Source organism: Micrasema longulum, unplaced genomic scaffold (assembly GCF_059751315.1).
Source record: "Micrasema longulum isolate JH-2025_06_02 unplaced genomic scaffold, ASM5975131v1 h1tg000691l, whole genome shotgun sequence".
NCBI classification, from domain to species: domain Eukaryota; kingdom Metazoa; phylum Arthropoda; class Insecta; order Trichoptera; family Brachycentridae; genus Micrasema; species Micrasema longulum.
Window position 1 is genome coordinate 47746 of NW_028277887.1, and position 16656 is coordinate 64401.

At 37.6% G+C, this 16656-nt stretch overlaps 1 protein-coding gene across 4 annotated transcripts in view; it reads right to left on the reverse strand.

Annotated features, from left to right (window-relative positions):
* Nucleotides 1-16656, reverse strand: part of shot (dystonin-like protein short stop) — a 495344-nt gene that overhangs the window by 38659 nt on the left and 440029 nt on the right. For all 4 annotated transcript variants that reach the window (XM_088229644.1, XM_088229645.1, XM_088229643.1 and 1 more), the window contains 14 exons: nucleotides 12410-12635; nucleotides 11989-12121; nucleotides 11319-11442; nucleotides 10440-10560; nucleotides 10159-10316; nucleotides 8647-8798; nucleotides 6476-6716; nucleotides 5332-5427; nucleotides 4504-4686; nucleotides 3869-4028; nucleotides 3160-3357; nucleotides 1997-2269; nucleotides 1595-1718; nucleotides 688-886 (listed from right to left, as the gene is read on the reverse strand). In XM_088229644.1, the coding sequence (XP_088085770.1) occupies nucleotides 688-886; nucleotides 1595-1718; nucleotides 1997-2269; nucleotides 3160-3357; nucleotides 3869-4028; nucleotides 4504-4686; nucleotides 5332-5427; nucleotides 6476-6716; nucleotides 8647-8798; nucleotides 10159-10316; nucleotides 10440-10560; nucleotides 11319-11442; nucleotides 11989-12121; nucleotides 12410-12635 (2388 nt within the window). The remainder of the gene's footprint in view (nucleotides 1-687; nucleotides 887-1594; nucleotides 1719-1996; nucleotides 2270-3159; nucleotides 3358-3868; nucleotides 4029-4503; nucleotides 4687-5331; nucleotides 5428-6475; nucleotides 6717-8646; nucleotides 8799-10158; nucleotides 10317-10439; nucleotides 10561-11318; nucleotides 11443-11988; nucleotides 12122-12409; nucleotides 12636-16656) is intronic.

Consider the following 16656-nt stretch of genomic DNA (forward strand, 5'->3'; position numbering starts at 1 on the left):
GGCAAAAATAATTTGCGTATTAAATAATTTCGAACAACCAACTTTTTCTTCAGCATAAAATTAATTTGGGTCCCTCGGCACTCAAATATTGATAGTAACAAGGCAGCTAATAAATTAGTATGGCTGGGAGCTGAGACAGTTCCAATAGGCTCATAAGCCCTACTGTGGGTTGCCCAAATGTGCTCCTTATTGTGGGCCCGGAAGTAGAGCATGATGCTCTGACAAAAAGCACCTGGTCAGCGCCATGCCGAGGAACTACTGAAGGGGTAATCGCAAAGGTTTGCTTTGGACCCAATGAACTAAGCCAAAATAAAGTAATGGTTATCACTAGAGCCCTTACAGGGCAATGCAGATCGAATAAACACGATGCTAGAATTAACCTTTTCAATGTTTGTTTTGTAGTGCAGATAATAAAATACAGATAAACATTCTATGTGAATGTGATGCTTTACATCGCAAAAGAAGACGCATTCTCAGGTGGCCACTGGTTAAACCTGATAACACAATACTTTAAAGACCTGGGCTTGGGGTGAGAACTAATTTATGAGGACCCGTCAAAATAGATTTAAACGGGTAGCAGTGACATCAAGAGTTTACATAACACTGACTCCCCTTTTTCAGAATAAGAATCATTGGTCAAAATGTAATCTTTTAAATACCGAGTTGGCGTGCCGTAGGCCTACATACCCTTGCTGACCCTTGGCCGGGCCCTTGGCGGAGACCTTCCTGGGAGAGTCCTTGCCTTGAACGGTCTTGATCTGGTTGGCCTTGCAGACCCTGTCCACTTCCAGCTGCCTCTTTTGCGTGTTCTCCATCAGGTCCTTGTGGTCCTGGATGAGGCCTTCCAGCAGCTCGATGTTGTCAGGCAGCGGCTCGGACTCCAAGGCTGCAGGAAAACATTATTATAATGAAGGCGGGCAGCTATAGTAATGATTAATTTATTATGTTCACTATTATAGAACAAATGTGATATATAAATACATAATACATCCCTTTTTTAAACAGTATACGTACATGCTAAACTTTTGTTTTAAAATACCTGTATTTCATTTAATACAAAATATGTAACACGACATTACAGCACCGTTTCCAAAGGTATTTTCTTAGCTTATCTTTTAAGAGGTAAATACTAGTGACAAACTCTCGAGTTAGACCATTTTTTTGGATGAGAGTTGCTTATTTTCTGACTCCCTTAATATGTCCAAGGCTTATATTTACTAGAAAAAATATGTTCCTTTTAAATGCTCAAGCAATTATGTGCAAATCTGGTGGGATAATCGGCCTTGTCAAGGAACATTTCTGCATTTGCCTAATGCAGAGGAAAATACAGATGACTCATTCAGGGGAAGCCAGAATATTGACAGACATCAAGAGACCTTCTGTTCCACTTGGACAGTGTTCACCTATTTGTGTTTTATAAAATTATTTTACACTTTCTTGTTGGCGACATCTGTTTACTTTATGGTGACCTATTTAAAAAAACTCCCAAAAAGGTTAGGTTATTTAGTCAAACCGATAAAAATGGTCATCGATCTTCATCAATGGATGAAGAAATATTAAAAAAGGGAATAAAAACTGTAATATAATAACGTACCGAGCAAGGTGTTCTCTAGTCCCATCAGCCATTGGAGGAGTTCCTCCAGAGTAAGATCCAAGTTCCTGAGAGATTGCATGTGTGTGTTGAGCTTGGTGTGGCGTTGAAGAGCCCATTGGGATACCTAGAAAAAATTATAACAATTATAAATCATAAAAGATCACAAGAATTTTGATGTGATGGCATCATTAATTTCATTATTTAAACACGAACATCTTGCTCCATTAGAGAGGTAGAAACGTAAAGTATGTATAAAAGATTTGACGGTTAAACCATCCATTTTTGTTTCCATTGTTAAACACTTCTTTCATACAGTTATCGATATATGCGTTGAACAACTATAGTGACATCGCACATTCCAACCGAGGAAATATGTTCAGTGCATTATGTGAGTTACGTTACCTCCTCCCAGCGGCTGGTGATGATGGTGATCCAGTGCTTGATGACGGTGGCGCCGTCCGGGTGAGCCTTGGCCAGCACGGCGTGCGCGAGCGCCAGTGTGGCGTCCTTGTCCCGGGCCTTGTCCTGCAGCTCGGCGAGGAAGCGCTCGTGGTCGCGCAGCTGAGCGCTGGCCTCCGCCTCATCCTCGGGCGCCGCGGCCGCGAAGCGCAGTTTGGCTTCCGCGTCCGACAGCCACTCCAACAGCATGTGCACCGACTTGTGCAGCTTTTCCGCCTGGAAAAAGAAGAAATAAATAATAACTTGTATACTTTAGGACTTTGACAGTTATGTTTCACCTTTCGGATGTGTGTTTTGATCACTCTCCGACCAGAACAAAGTTTCAGTATTGATGGATAGGATAGCCTGATTACTGACAGGATAGCCAAAGTGCTGAAAAAACATAATATTGGAACAACGTTTGGGACTGTGGGAAAAATAAAGAACCATTTATTGAACCCAAAAGATAAAAATCCCCTGGAACCGGAAGCTGTTTATAAACTAAATTGCCAAGGATGTGATAAGGTGTACATAAGACAAACAGGGTGCACAGCAAAGAAAAGGACTGACGAACACCAAAGAGCGTGTAAACTTGGGCATCCTGACAAATCTGCAATAGCGGAACACTTTATAGACACCGTACATTTTTTCACGTTTGAACCAAAAGTTTTGCATAAACCCAGTAATTACAGTGCATGAATAATAAAAGACGCAATTGAAATACACAGACACCCAAATAACATAAACAGAGACGACGGGCTGAAATTAAACTCAACATGGTTCCCAGCACTACATACTACAAAAATGAATAGAAATGTGCCTACTGCTGACTGCAACGTGGTACAAATTACTAGTACTTAAACACATACTTTTTTTCAACAAAACACTAAATTTACCCTGAAGATGGCTCCTGCAATGGTAGCCGAAACGTCCGAACAAATCTAACACACACAGTATCACCCAAAAAAGAAACAAATTGATTTCAGTATGGATTTTAAAAATGTCTAAACTTTAAAAAATCATATGGTACAAATACAATACACAAAAAAATTATTTTGGCTTAGTTTGATAGCCTGGTAACAAATAAAAAATATTTAAAAAACACGAAACATTCTCATTCTACCCACCTCCTTGAGCGCTTCCTCCAAGCGCGAAGTCTTCCTGTCGCACAGGCGGTTGACACTCTGCCACAGCGCGGACAGGCTGGACAGCTGTGCGGACACCTGCGCCGCATCCTGGGGCGGCGCCGTGGACACGAGCTCGCGCCCTGTCCTGATCACTGACTCCATCTGGGCCGACCGCGAGTTCAGGGACTCTTCCAATTGCTGGGAGAACAGAAAAAAAACTATAGATCTTCCATTTTGCAATCACATGTGAGGGAAACAAATATGATACCAGAGATTTAATTAAAACATACAACACCTGATAGAGTTACATAAAATAGTCAACCGTCATTACAGCATTCCAAATTAGGATTCCATGTTTAAATTGAAACAGGATGCTCGACTTCGACTTGGGCTGGAGAAAATCAGATTAAAAAAACTCAAGGAAGCATTTCCTGAGCAATAGGGCTGCCGATGGTTGGAATAAGCCGCCACAAGAGTTGGTTTCAATGTGTAGTCTCAACAACTTAAAAATGGTCTGGATTTGTTGTAGATAAGTAAAAGTGTAGTAAAATGTTTTTTTTATTTAAGACATAAAACCAAGCTTTTAATTTATGTTTCAAATAATTTTCAGGGAAATTTCAAATGAAAAAAACTATTCCGAACCAAGTTATTTGCTGGATTGTTGACTGATTAATTGTATTCTTATCTGTTTAAGAGAAAATGTTCGTACCTTGTGTTTCTCGACCAATCCCATGACGGTGTCGAGGTCCCCGTGGACGGGTGTGTCTTCCTTCAAAGCCGCCTCCTGCTTTTTCAGCCAATCCAAGAGCGCCGACATGGCATCCTTGAACTGCCCAGAGAACAGAAGGGCTTCCTCCAGCTTGCGTTGTCTACAAAAGTACAACCATTGAGTAAAATAAATCTCTGTATTTTATTAATTTATTTGATTAGTGCCAGTTTCTAATCTATTTCCTTTTTTATGATTTTTATCTAAGAGTAATGAAAATCAAATGGAAAACACATGCCGGGATTCTGATTCTATTTTGCATACAAAACTGTATTCTTCGTGAACTTAAAGAGATCACACTGATTGCTGCAGGGTGCTAGCGAACACATGTGTGTAAATTAACGCTTTATACGACACCTAGAATAAAGTTGTACATACATGTACCACCAGAATTGAGGTTTAAATTCTTTTATAATTTTGTCTCAATGAAAATCTCATGTCACCAGAGTATCGTAATAATGTACACTGGTAATCAGCCTATCACTCACATTTTCTAATGCAATATGGTTTGGAAGACGTAAATCAAAACAAAACATGTGTCCTATAAAGGGTTATTACGAGCATTTTTTGATTCTGACCTGTCGACAGCCTTGGAGCAGACGGTAGTCCACATAGACTTGAGCTCCCCGAGCATCTGACGCAGCACCGGCTCATCGTTCTTGGGCGCCTTATCCTTCAGCTGCTTGCCGCACTTCATGGCGGAGTCGTACACCGGCTGTTTGGCACCTAGAGCCTTCTGGAACTCTCGGTGACGATCCAATCTGGGAGAGAAACAAAAATATTAAATGAGGAAGTTCAGTGGTTTTTTTTATTTCTATCAAACTACCCCAAAAATTTTTTTTTATGAGTTCATGCATCATATTATCAGTGCTATAGTTTTTTTAAAGTTTTGAAATTACTCCGCTTGTGACGTCACAAATTCACTACGGTAAATTCTGCTGATTGGTGAATTGGCTTCCTGTAAACTGGAAATCTATAACAACACTCTATCATTGGTTTATTCACAAGAACTCGTAATGTCATTCAAAGTAGTTCATTTTCATACATTTTTAAGAAACTTTGCCATACGATTAAATGCTCTATTTTTTATCGCGTCTAAGAAAAAAAAAATATATCCAATTTCCCATAGCAATGAGCTTCTAAAACTTGTTCAAAACTTGCATTACATATTATTTATAGTGACGACAGGAATTCGCTCCGAAACGAACAAACCAGCCAGAAGCCAACCATCAAAGTTAATAACAAACTTTTCGGTGTAATGCTGATTACCGACATACACAAAAAAAATAGATGTACTGGGGGGTTCTATAAGTCAGGCTCTTGCTCTTGGCTGTTCCAGTCAGGATAGACCAATTTTCTGACGCCTTTACTCATTAAACTTTTTATATAAATATAATTTTTCATACCTGTGTTTGATCTTTTCGGGGTCGTTGACAGTTTGTTCGGCATTCAACTCATCCAGGGATTTCTCGGTATCTGTCAGCCAATTCATCAGCGATGACCTGAAAATACAAATAAAATAATAAGCAAACATAAAATGACAAATAATATGATACAGGATACACAGAACTGCTGTATTTATTACATGGTTTCAAAATAACACGGGGTAAAAAAAATATTTTTTTTCCAAACATTAATTTAGTAATGTGTTTGGAAAAAAAAGCAGTGATACTACGTACTGCGAATTGAAAAATCATAAGCACTCATTAGCGTCCAGGTCGTGAACCCTGGGCAATGGGATCACACTCATAACGGTGTGATCATAGCAGATAACGAGAGGATGAAATGCGAGTTTCTGGCGCCTCCAAACCAGAGCCAACCAGCTGAGGGAAGGTAACCCCAACAGAAAAATCCACCAGAGAAGGCAACGGAAAACCACTCTAGTCATCTTTTCCCAGAAATCACTATGGCGACTACATCCAATAAGCAGTTGTCCTGGCTGCGGAATATAAAAATAGCGCAGGTAATAGAATGACCATATAAAATTAAGGAATGCGCATACAGGGTGCCTAAAATACCTGTTTTAGGAACTGGTTGGGGAGGCAGCATTGCAAAATGCCAGCCGCATGCCTGTTTAGACTTTAAAATGCCTGTCAAATACAGTAACCCTATATCAGCAGGACTTTGCAATCTACCAGCAGGATGCACATTTTATCATTTTATGAGGATTTCTAGACCTGATAGCAGGAGGAGTGTTTTATTTAATATGTAGAGCGCTTCTATCTCTCTTAGTGAGTTTTTAAATCATGTTTCTAAGATCAGTTTAGCCGAAATGGCTGTGAGTACAATATATAATATCTGAGTACAGGCTACATTATTTTATGCACAAAATGGCGAAAACACTTGAAGTCATGCATGGGGCCTACGTACTGCCTGCAGGACAACCCTCATTCAGTCATACAAATCATACCATAAAATGAGTCCTGCTGGTTCCTTCTGGGCTGTCCTGCTGAAAGCTCCTTCCAGGACATGGTATCGGATGTTCTATCATTAGGAATGAATAGCCCCCGTGGGATTAAAAGGGTGAAGAAAAACAAAGCAAATAATCACCACTGGTCGTGGAACTCCCGGGCCTCCTTGAAGCCGTGGTCGAGCGCGCGGGTGCGCTCAGCAGCCTTGGCCACCACACGCTCCCAGCGGTGCTGTACGGACACCAGCAGGTTCTTGATGAGGATCACGTCCTGCTTCTGGCTGAAGTATTTCAGGTGCGTGCCCTTCTTGTCCAGGTGCAGCATCGTCTCCCGGTGGGTGGAAACCTCCTTCTGGAACGACTTGTGCTCCTCGATTTGACCTGTACATCGACATAAACAGTTTAGAAATGAATTGGTGTTCTTATAGATAGGGGGGTTAGTGGAAAATAAATTCCTGACATAACTACGACCTGTGTAGATGATAGTGTGACAGGTCCATATAAATGAATGAGGAAGTTCAGTGCTATGGGAAATTGGATATAAAAAATCTTATTTATTGTGTATGCAGATAATTGATAGAATTCCATATTTAATTTGGTAATGTATCCAAAATAAAACAAGTTTATTGGATTGTAATTCTATTTTATTTTTTATAAAATATACAAAGGGTATATTGTGACGCGTTTTGTCTTGTTAGGACATTTTCAAACAAACAAAGTTTCCTTATATACTAAAAATAATTGCTATTTTATGTTTGTGGATTTCTATACAAGCCAAAATAAGTAGAGTAATTAAAACTCAATTAGGGTATACTGAGTATATTAGAGGAATATTTTGGTTATTACTAAATATACTACTACTACTAAATATATAAAAACTTGTAATGTTCCCAATAAATTAAATTAAAATAAAATAATATTATAAAATCTTAATGTATTTTACCTTAGTTGACATTAAACATGAATGAAACCTGTGTAAAACACCAATGTAGAATTTCAACAATAATTTTCAAAATAAACCTGTATAAATGAAATCAATATTTTTATAATTATTACATTAATTTTAAAGTCATACCCTTACAAATGTTTCTAAATAATGGGAGGTTTTTCCCCAATATAACCAAAATATTCCTCTAATATACTCAGTATACCCTAATTGAATTTTAATTACTCTACTTATTTTGGCTTGTATAGAAATCCACAAACATAAAATAGCAATTATTTTTAGTATAATAAGGAAACTTTGTAAATATTTAAGTTAGTTTGTTTGAAAATGTCCTAACAAGACGAAACACGTCACAATATACCCTTTGTATATTTTATAAAAAATAAAGTAGAATTACAATCCAATAAACTTGTTTTATTTTGGATACATTACCAAAATAAAATAAAAAATCATTTTTACACGCAGTAAAAATTAGAGCATTTAACTGTACAGTTAAGTTTCTGCAAAATGTATGAAAAATTTAATAAAAATACATTTTGATAAAAATGAACTACTTTAAAATGTCATAGATTCTGGTCAATAGCCGTTTAGATTCAATCATTCAATCAGCCAACATATTGTCCACAAACGCTAAAAAGACAAAGAAACAATTAAAAAGTTAAGCTAATGATTGCAGGGTGAGTTCCATGCTTTCATTGCATTCTGATTCAATAGAGCGTGTCGGGAATTTTTTTTAAAAATAAATTAATTTAAAACTTCATACTTCGACACGTATACTTAATTTCAGTTTTTTTTTATTTTGTATTTTTTTGCACCACAATAGGCCAGGAGCTCAATCACAGATAACTATCGACATGCTAAAAAACGTGCTAAGTATTTGAGCGATCACCACGAACAATCATGAACACGCTGAAGTTAAAGCGGTCGCGTTGCAAAACGCCATAGATAAGTTCCGTATCCGTAGTCCGTGGTCAAACGTCAAATCAAAAAAGTCAACACGCGTGTAATCTCGTGCCGGTTTGTTATTTCGTTTTCAAGTTACAAACAATTACTATGGCGACTGCTTTTCTTAACATTTGGCTTGCCGACCGCCGGCTAAATGCAATACGGCACTCGAGAAAAATTGAAAGAAGGCGTGTGCGAGATTCAACCAATCCTCTTGAACTGACCGAAGTTGAATTTCGTTTTGCAACGCGACCGCTTTAACTTCAGCGTGTTCATGATTGTTCGTGGTGATCGCTCAAATACTTAGCACGTTTTTTAGCATGTCGATAGCCATCTGTGATTGAGCTCCAGGAGGTTCCATTAAAGTGGTGAATCCTGCAAGAGGTTTATTAATTCATTTATAATAGGCGAATAACTCACTGAGGATAGTCTCCATGACTCGGGATACAGGTTTAGCAGATGTGAGCACCTTTTCAGCGTTGGTCAGCCAGTCTACAAAGGCTTGGAGTGCGTCGTGGAACTCAGTGGCCTCCTTCAGGGCGATCTCCAACTTGATCTTCTTGTCTGACGCCCTGCAAATATTGACGGAATTTAAAACATGTGTATAAATTAAAATACACTCTTTTAGCGACAGTTTCCTCATCTGAAACCATGAAATAATGCCTTCGTATGTTGAGAAAAAATATTTTATCCAGGAGGCAAACAAAAGTTTATTTTTTTCTACATCTATGGCCAAGTATGGTACAAAGTATAATACGATATCCGACTATAAGTATAAAGCATCGCCATGTAAAAATACTAACAAACTATTAATTTAAAATATTGTTTCTGGTGGAAACGTCACAACACATTCATTGAACACATTGTGTCATTTTTTTATTTTTTTATTTTTATTTTCTTTTATTCGGGAAACATACAGTACAGTTACAAAGTTTAATATTTTACACAATTGGACTTAATTCTAATGGACCAGTGAAGTTTCCATATTAAAAAGCAATTAAATGTAAGGTTAATTATGGAAGTATAAAAAAGAGAAGGAAAAAGAAAACATAAATGAAAGTTGTTTAAAAATTAAAATTTAAGTGAAAAAAATATATTTTAAGGTTTGTAGTTTGTAGTGAGTATTTACAAATGGAAATAATATTAAAAATGAAGAAAATTTGTAATAGTAATTAAGAATTAAGAATGGAAATAAAGAATGAAAAACATGCTCAGATGTAAAAATAAAATAAAATAGTAATAACATTTAAAAAAAAAAAAAAAAATCATGTTTGAAAACATTGTCTCATGTCGGGATACTTATGAAGTATTGATTGAAAACATTGGCTGATGTTTAGAAACATTGTTTCACATATAAAAACATTGCCATATGTAGATATGACATGGAACTATCAATTGAAAACATCGCCTCATGTAAGGATGCCAACAAACAATTGATTGAAAACATTGTCTTATGTTTCGAAACATTGTCTCATGGTTGAAAACATCGCCTTATGCAGCGATGACATGAAACTATTGATAAATCTCATGTGGAGACGCCATGGAAGAAAACATCGTCTCGTGTAGGAATGCCAAAGAAATATTGATCAAAAACATTGTTTGATGATATAAAACATTATTAGATGTTTGAAAACATTATTTGACGTTTGAAAACATTTTTTCAAGTTTGAAAACATTGCCTCATGTGGAGACGCAATGGAACTATCAGTGAAAACATCATCTCACGTAGGGATGCCGACAACTATTAACTGATAACATTGTCTCATGTTTAAAAACATGTTAAAGATGGCACAAGACAAATTAATAATTGTAAATACTGTCGTACGTTTGAAAAGATCGCCTCGTGTATAGATGCCATGGAAGTTGAATACATGGCCAAATATTCAGATGAAAAATTAGTGCTCAATCAGACAATAGTTGTACTAAGCTTACCTAGCAGTGACACTGTCCCATCTCTGTTTGAGTGTTTTGAGGTTATGTTGAAGGTTGGACACGGACTGTGGTCTGTCCTGCTTCTTGAGGTACTCTTGTCCCTGCTGTAGGACGGCTTCCACCTTCGGTCGGTTCTCCTCGACCTCATTGAACACTTCCTGCAGATGAAATAATTTTAGTATGTGACTCAATGTAGTAGTAATTCAATGTAACATGAAGAAATGAGGTTTCAATATGAAGCAGCGCAGTGATATTTTGATCAGCCAATAAAAATTGCTTACCATGAATCTCTCCAATTGTTCAGAGGCAGTCTCCGGCAATCCTCCGACAGGTTTGGATGCGGCGATGATGCTGTCCACATCTCCTAACCAGGAGAGCAGATCTTGAATCTCAGCGTGGAATCTAAAGAGAAACATATATTTGAAAAAGGATTCAGCTTTCCATACATATTACTCTCCGTGTCTAGACGGAACGGAGAACACAGTTCTGTGGGTGAAATAAAACCAGAATCCTAGAGGAGTGTTTTCGACTCGATGGCTACTCTTAAGTAATCGTTCCTTCCCGGTGATGTGTATCTAATAATTTTAATATGTCTATAAATATAATGAATGTGGCGGTAGACCAGAGAAGTCAGTAGCTTTCGGGGTTTGGTTGGGGGTGGTTCTTTTGCTTGTGCTGTGAGCGTCAGCAAATTCTTTTTTCATGTTTTTGCAACAAGAAAGTTCAGTGCAAAGGGAAATTGGATATAAAAAATGTTTTCTTATGTGCAGTAAAAATTGGAGTATTTAATTGTATGGTGAAGTATCTCGGCCGTCGGCCTCGTGGTGTAGTGGTCAGCGCGTTAGCCTGGTATGCAAGAGGTCTCGGGTTCGATTTCCGAAGTGGTTGATATGAAATCTTTATTTAAAAAGGTGTTTTCACACTAGAATATTTCATAGTCCCTGGACTGGTACCTGAGCGTAAGACTGATATTCTTACCTTCATGTAACAAAAATGATCAAGATATGCTGCGATTAATCTACCAATGCAGTGCCCTATGCACCATTAGGTGCGGAAAGGAATGATGATGATGATGATGATGAAGTATCTCACAAATGTATGAACAAATTAATAAAATACCCTACTTTTGAGGATGGAAAAGAATAAATCAAGATATTCACCGTTGGGCTTCTCTGAGGGCCTCTTCGAGCTCCAGCTGCCTGTCCTTGGCCTTCTGTTGAAGGTCGCGCCACTTTCTGTTGAGCTGTTGCAGCTTGTCTTGTGTCGTGCTGGCTTCGTCAGTTCCTGGAAGCGAAGACAACATATTCATTTAGACAAACATAATATAATAGACATGTTGTTCCTGTACTAACTACATCTTTACATAAACAACGTCAATTACAATAATGTTATTAATTCAGAAATCATCCTTCATAGATTGAATTGCAAAAAACAAAACATTATTAATAGGTTGGCAATTATACATAATAAATTTGGGAATATTGTTGATCTTTTAAACACGAGTGATTCACAAATTAAAAGATGTCTAGAATCTTACTTTTTACCTTAAATTTAAGTTATTTAGTTTTCTTCTCATATACAAGTGTATGAGGATTTTAAATCCAATGACGTATAATTTAAAAGACATGTTACAGGCGCGTAAAATAGGCGTTTCAATTGGTGGGTAATTGCCTTTCTTGTCTTCATCATGATATAAGCAGACATGACGCTTTGAAGAATAATGCCATCATGTGTGATGAGATAATGTCAGTGTTTGATTCCAAGTACAATCATAATTTCTACTAGCAAAAACTCCAAAACAAAATGAATACTCTTAACAACAAAATTTACCTTTGCCTTGTTGGATGATCTGTAGTCCAGCATCATTGAGAGTGTCCACGCTGTTCTGATGCGCCTGAATGTCATTGGCGAGCACCTTCAGCTTAGCCAGCTCTACCTCTAATACTTGAGGGTCTCCAGCCACCTGATGATAAATTATTTTATAAAACAGTGATTGAAATTAATATAGCATTGATTTAGGGACACGAGGCAGCTGATGAATTTGCGAGGCTAGGAGCTGAGACAGCCCCGGCAGGCCAAGAAGAGCCCTACTGTGTAATGCTTTAGCAAAAAGAACCAGGTCAGCATCATGCGAAAGAACTTCTAAAGGGGTACTCGCAAAGGTTTGTTTTTAACTTAATGAAAATTAGCCGAAACCAAGTGAGGTTTATCACTTAGGCTTCTATATTAGCTTTGTTGTCTCTGTGCTTACCGGCTTAAGAGAGTCCAGTGTGGCGTCGCTGCGGTCGATCCAGACCATGAGCTCCTGCAGCGCGTGCTGGAACTGGCCGAGGCGCAGCAGTGCGCCCTCCAGGCGGCGCTGGCGCTCGGCCACGCCGGCCACTAGTGCAGCCCAGCGCCTGTTCACGCCGGCCAGCGGCTCGCGGATAGAGGCCGCCTGCTCCGAGGACGTGCGCTCTGTCAGCTCCTGCGCTTGCCTGGAGAGAGACATTGAAGTTCAAAACATCATCAACGTAAACAGTAAAATTAGCTATGGAGAGACATTCAACACGTCATCCACGTAAACAATAGCAGTAAAATTATATACAATTACTTAATAACGTTTAGCGGTAAGTGGTTATATACAAATATTTCATAACATTTAGCAGTAAAATTAGCTAAGGACAGACATTCAAAACGCCATCCACGTATACATTAGCAGTGAAACTAGCTATGGAAAAACGTTCAAAACATCATCTACATAACAAATTAAGCGTCAAACTCGCGATCTTCCAATCGAAACATTCCAAATATACCGCGACAACCATCACATCACTTCCATGTAGAAGTAGGCAGAGAGAAAAGAAAGCCACATGCGTCTATCCTGACACTCATACATCTTATAATTCATGTCCATTTGAATGTATCTGCTTTTGACATGACCAGACTTCAGTTTATCGGATCATGCCGCATTTTACTTGGTCATTCTCGATAAATTGTCATTATAATCGGAACTTTTCATTATATGAATTAAATTTTAAATAAAACATTTATAAAATGCTATTCATAAACAAATCAATAATTATATACAAAATTAGTTACTAATCACATAAAACATTTATTGATTTAAAAAAATACGTTTCAGAAAAATTACACATTTTGGTAAAATTCTACAATACCATTACTATATGAGGTTTGATAAAAAAATGCGTGGAATATTTAAATTTGAAATGTAAGAGGCCATTTTCCCTAGATCAGTACACGTGTTTATAATTAATCTTTAAATTTTTGGCCATTTTGGACGCGTCAGTTTTTGACAAACTATAAAAACACGCTTTGGTGTGATCGGCAAATTTTAACGATTATTCAAGACCTAAAGTGACGGAGCGCCTGCTCGCGCCTCGCGGCTTGTTTGTGACGAAAAGCCAAACACCGTATTACACCATTCCCAAAGATGTAAAAGGCTCTGAAAGGACGACGTTTCGTGACCGCAGAGGAGAAAAAGACCGAATTGCTGACAGAACCGAAGACCACACCAAAAAGTTCGTACCAGAAATGTTTTGAGGATTGGAAAAAATGTCAGCATAAGTGATGGTGTTTAAATATTTTTATAAATGTACACAAATTCCAAGGATTTTTTTATCAAATGTTATAAATAAAATTCACTAAAAAACATTAACAAATGAACTTTCATAGGTTAAACAAATACATAACATTAAATACGGTTAACACATTTCTAAGAAAATACATACTCCTTTAAAGCTTCTTCGAATACAGAGACATTCATGCAAAAAGCAATGACGCATCTATAAGTTGTGTCTAAAATAATTATCGACATTATTTTGAGTTTGTCCAAATTTTTGTAGACAAGGACTGGATTCAATATAGAAGTCTAGGCATCTAGAGGGCTTATGACCTGTCATTGGCTGGTTTAAATGGCCACTTTAAACACTGTGAAATTCCACCTGGTCCATGAAGAAGTATAGAAATTGAAAAAATAAGATTTTCAGGCGTTGCCTAGTAAGTAGGTGAAATAATTCAATTGCATGAATCTCACCCGCATAAATAAAGGTTTCTGCTCTTTAGATTCACAAACATCCACAGATGAAAGAATCGAAGGAATATAGATGTTCAAATTATAGAGATTTTGGTATTATTTATGTCTTCTCTGGATATTTATTGTTTACTTTAAGACTGAAAAAGCACACATTATGATAAAACTGTAATTACTTTTTAATATTATTATTTAATACATAATTTACTGCTTTAGAACGGGGAAGCTATCCCTACTTGGGCAGTTTAGATGAACCACAGCAAAAATAAAAAATATGTATGTTTACTTTTACTACTCAATTAATTTGTTGTATAAATAATTACTTGTAAATTGCTGTAATAAATATGCAAAAATTAAATAAATATGGGTAGAATGGTGAATGTTACACAGTGTGTAAAGTGGCCACTTAAACCAGCCAATGACAGGTCATAAGCCATCTAGATGCCTAGACTTCTATTTTACCTTCTCTAAATGTTCTCCATCTCTGTTGTAATATGTTAATAAAATAATTATGTCGTTGATTGAATCGCCGTTCACTTAACAACACTTCATGACCAACTATCGTAAAACAAGAAGCTTCGTAATCGTGTGACTAAATTGTATTTCACTAGACAAGTTTTTTAACTAGACAAATCCTAGTTTTGTGCAAATGAGGGAGTATGGTGTTTGATCGATTCAGAATGTAACTAAGCTAAAAATACAACAATTCTAAATTGATCCGAGTGTCGGTGAGTGTAAGAGCATAATATTGATTTGGGGACCGTACACTCACTCAAACATCGACGGTAATGAGGCAGCAAATGAATTGGCGAAGTAGGGAGTTGAGACAGCCACGATAGGCCCTATGGGTTGGCCAAATGCACTTTGTAATGAACTTAGGTCGTGAGCCCGGAAGCAGAGCATGACGCTCTGGCAAAGAGCACCCGGTAGCACCGTGCGAAGGAACTACTAAAGGGATACTTGCAAAGGTTTGCTTTAGGCCTAATGAAACTTAGCCAAAACCAAGTGTGGTTATCACTAGAGCCTTTATAGGACACTGCAGATTGAATAAACGACTTGCTAAAATGAATTTATCCATGCGAAGGAACTACTAAAGGGATACTTGCAAAGGTTTGCTTTAGGCCTAATGAAACTTAGCCAAAACCAAGTGTGGTAATCACTAGAGCCTTTATAGGACACTGCAGATTGAATAAACGACTTGCTAAAATGAATTTATCCATGCGAAGGAACTACTAAAGGGATACTTGCAAAGGTTTGCTTTAGGCCTAATGAAACTTAGCCAAAACCAAGTGTGGTTATCACTAGAGCCTTTATAGGGCACTGCAGATTGAATAAACGCCTTGCTAAAATGAATTTATCCATGCGAAGGAACTACTAAAGGGATACTTGCAAAGGTTTGCTTTAGGCCTAATGAAACTTAGCCAAAACCAAGTGTGGTTATCACTAGAGCCTTTATAGGGCACTGCAGATTGAATAAACGCCTTGCTAAAATGAATTTATCCATGCGAAGGAACTACTAAAGGGATACTTGCAAAGGTTTGCTTTAGGCCTAATGAAACTTAGCCAAAACCAAGTGTGGTTATCACTAGAGCCTTTATAGGGCACTGCAGATTGAATAAACGCCTTGCTAAAATGAATTTATCCATGCGAAGGAACTACTAAAGGGATACTTGCAAAGGTTTGCTTTAGGCCTAATGAAACTTAGCCAAAACCAAGTGTGGTAATCACTAGAGCCTTTATAGGACACTGCAGATTGAATAAACGACTTGCTAAAATGAATTTATCCATGCGAAGGAACTACTAAAGGGATACTTGCAAAGGTTTGCTTTAGGCCTAATGAAACTTAGCCAAAACCAAGTGTGGTTATCACTAGAGCCTTTATAGGGCACTGCAGATTGAATAAACGCCTTGCTAAAATGAATTTATCCATGCGAAGGAACTACTAAAGGGATACTTGCAAAGGTTTGCTTTAGGCCTAATGAAACTTAGCCAAAACCAAGTGTGGTTATCACTAGAGCCTTTATAGGGCACTGCAGATTGAATAAACGCCTTGCTAAAATGAATTTATCCATGCGAAGGAACTACTAAAGGGATACTTGCAAAGGTTTGCTTTAGGCCTAATGAAACTTAGCCAAAACCAAGTGTGGTAATCACTAGAGCCTTTATAGGACACTGCAGATTGAATAAACGACTTGCTAAAATGAATTTATCCATGCGAAGGAACTACTAAAGGGATACTTGCAAAGGTTTGCTTTAGGCCTAATGAAACTTAGCCAAAACCAAGTGTGGTTATCACTAGAGCCTTTATAGGGCACTGCAGATTGAATAAACGCCTTGCTAAAATGAATTTATCCATGCGAAGGAACTACTAAAGGGATACTTGCAAAGGTTTGCTTTAGGCCTAATGAAACTTAGCCAAAACCAAGTGTGGTAATCACTAGAGCCTTTATAGGACACTGCAGATT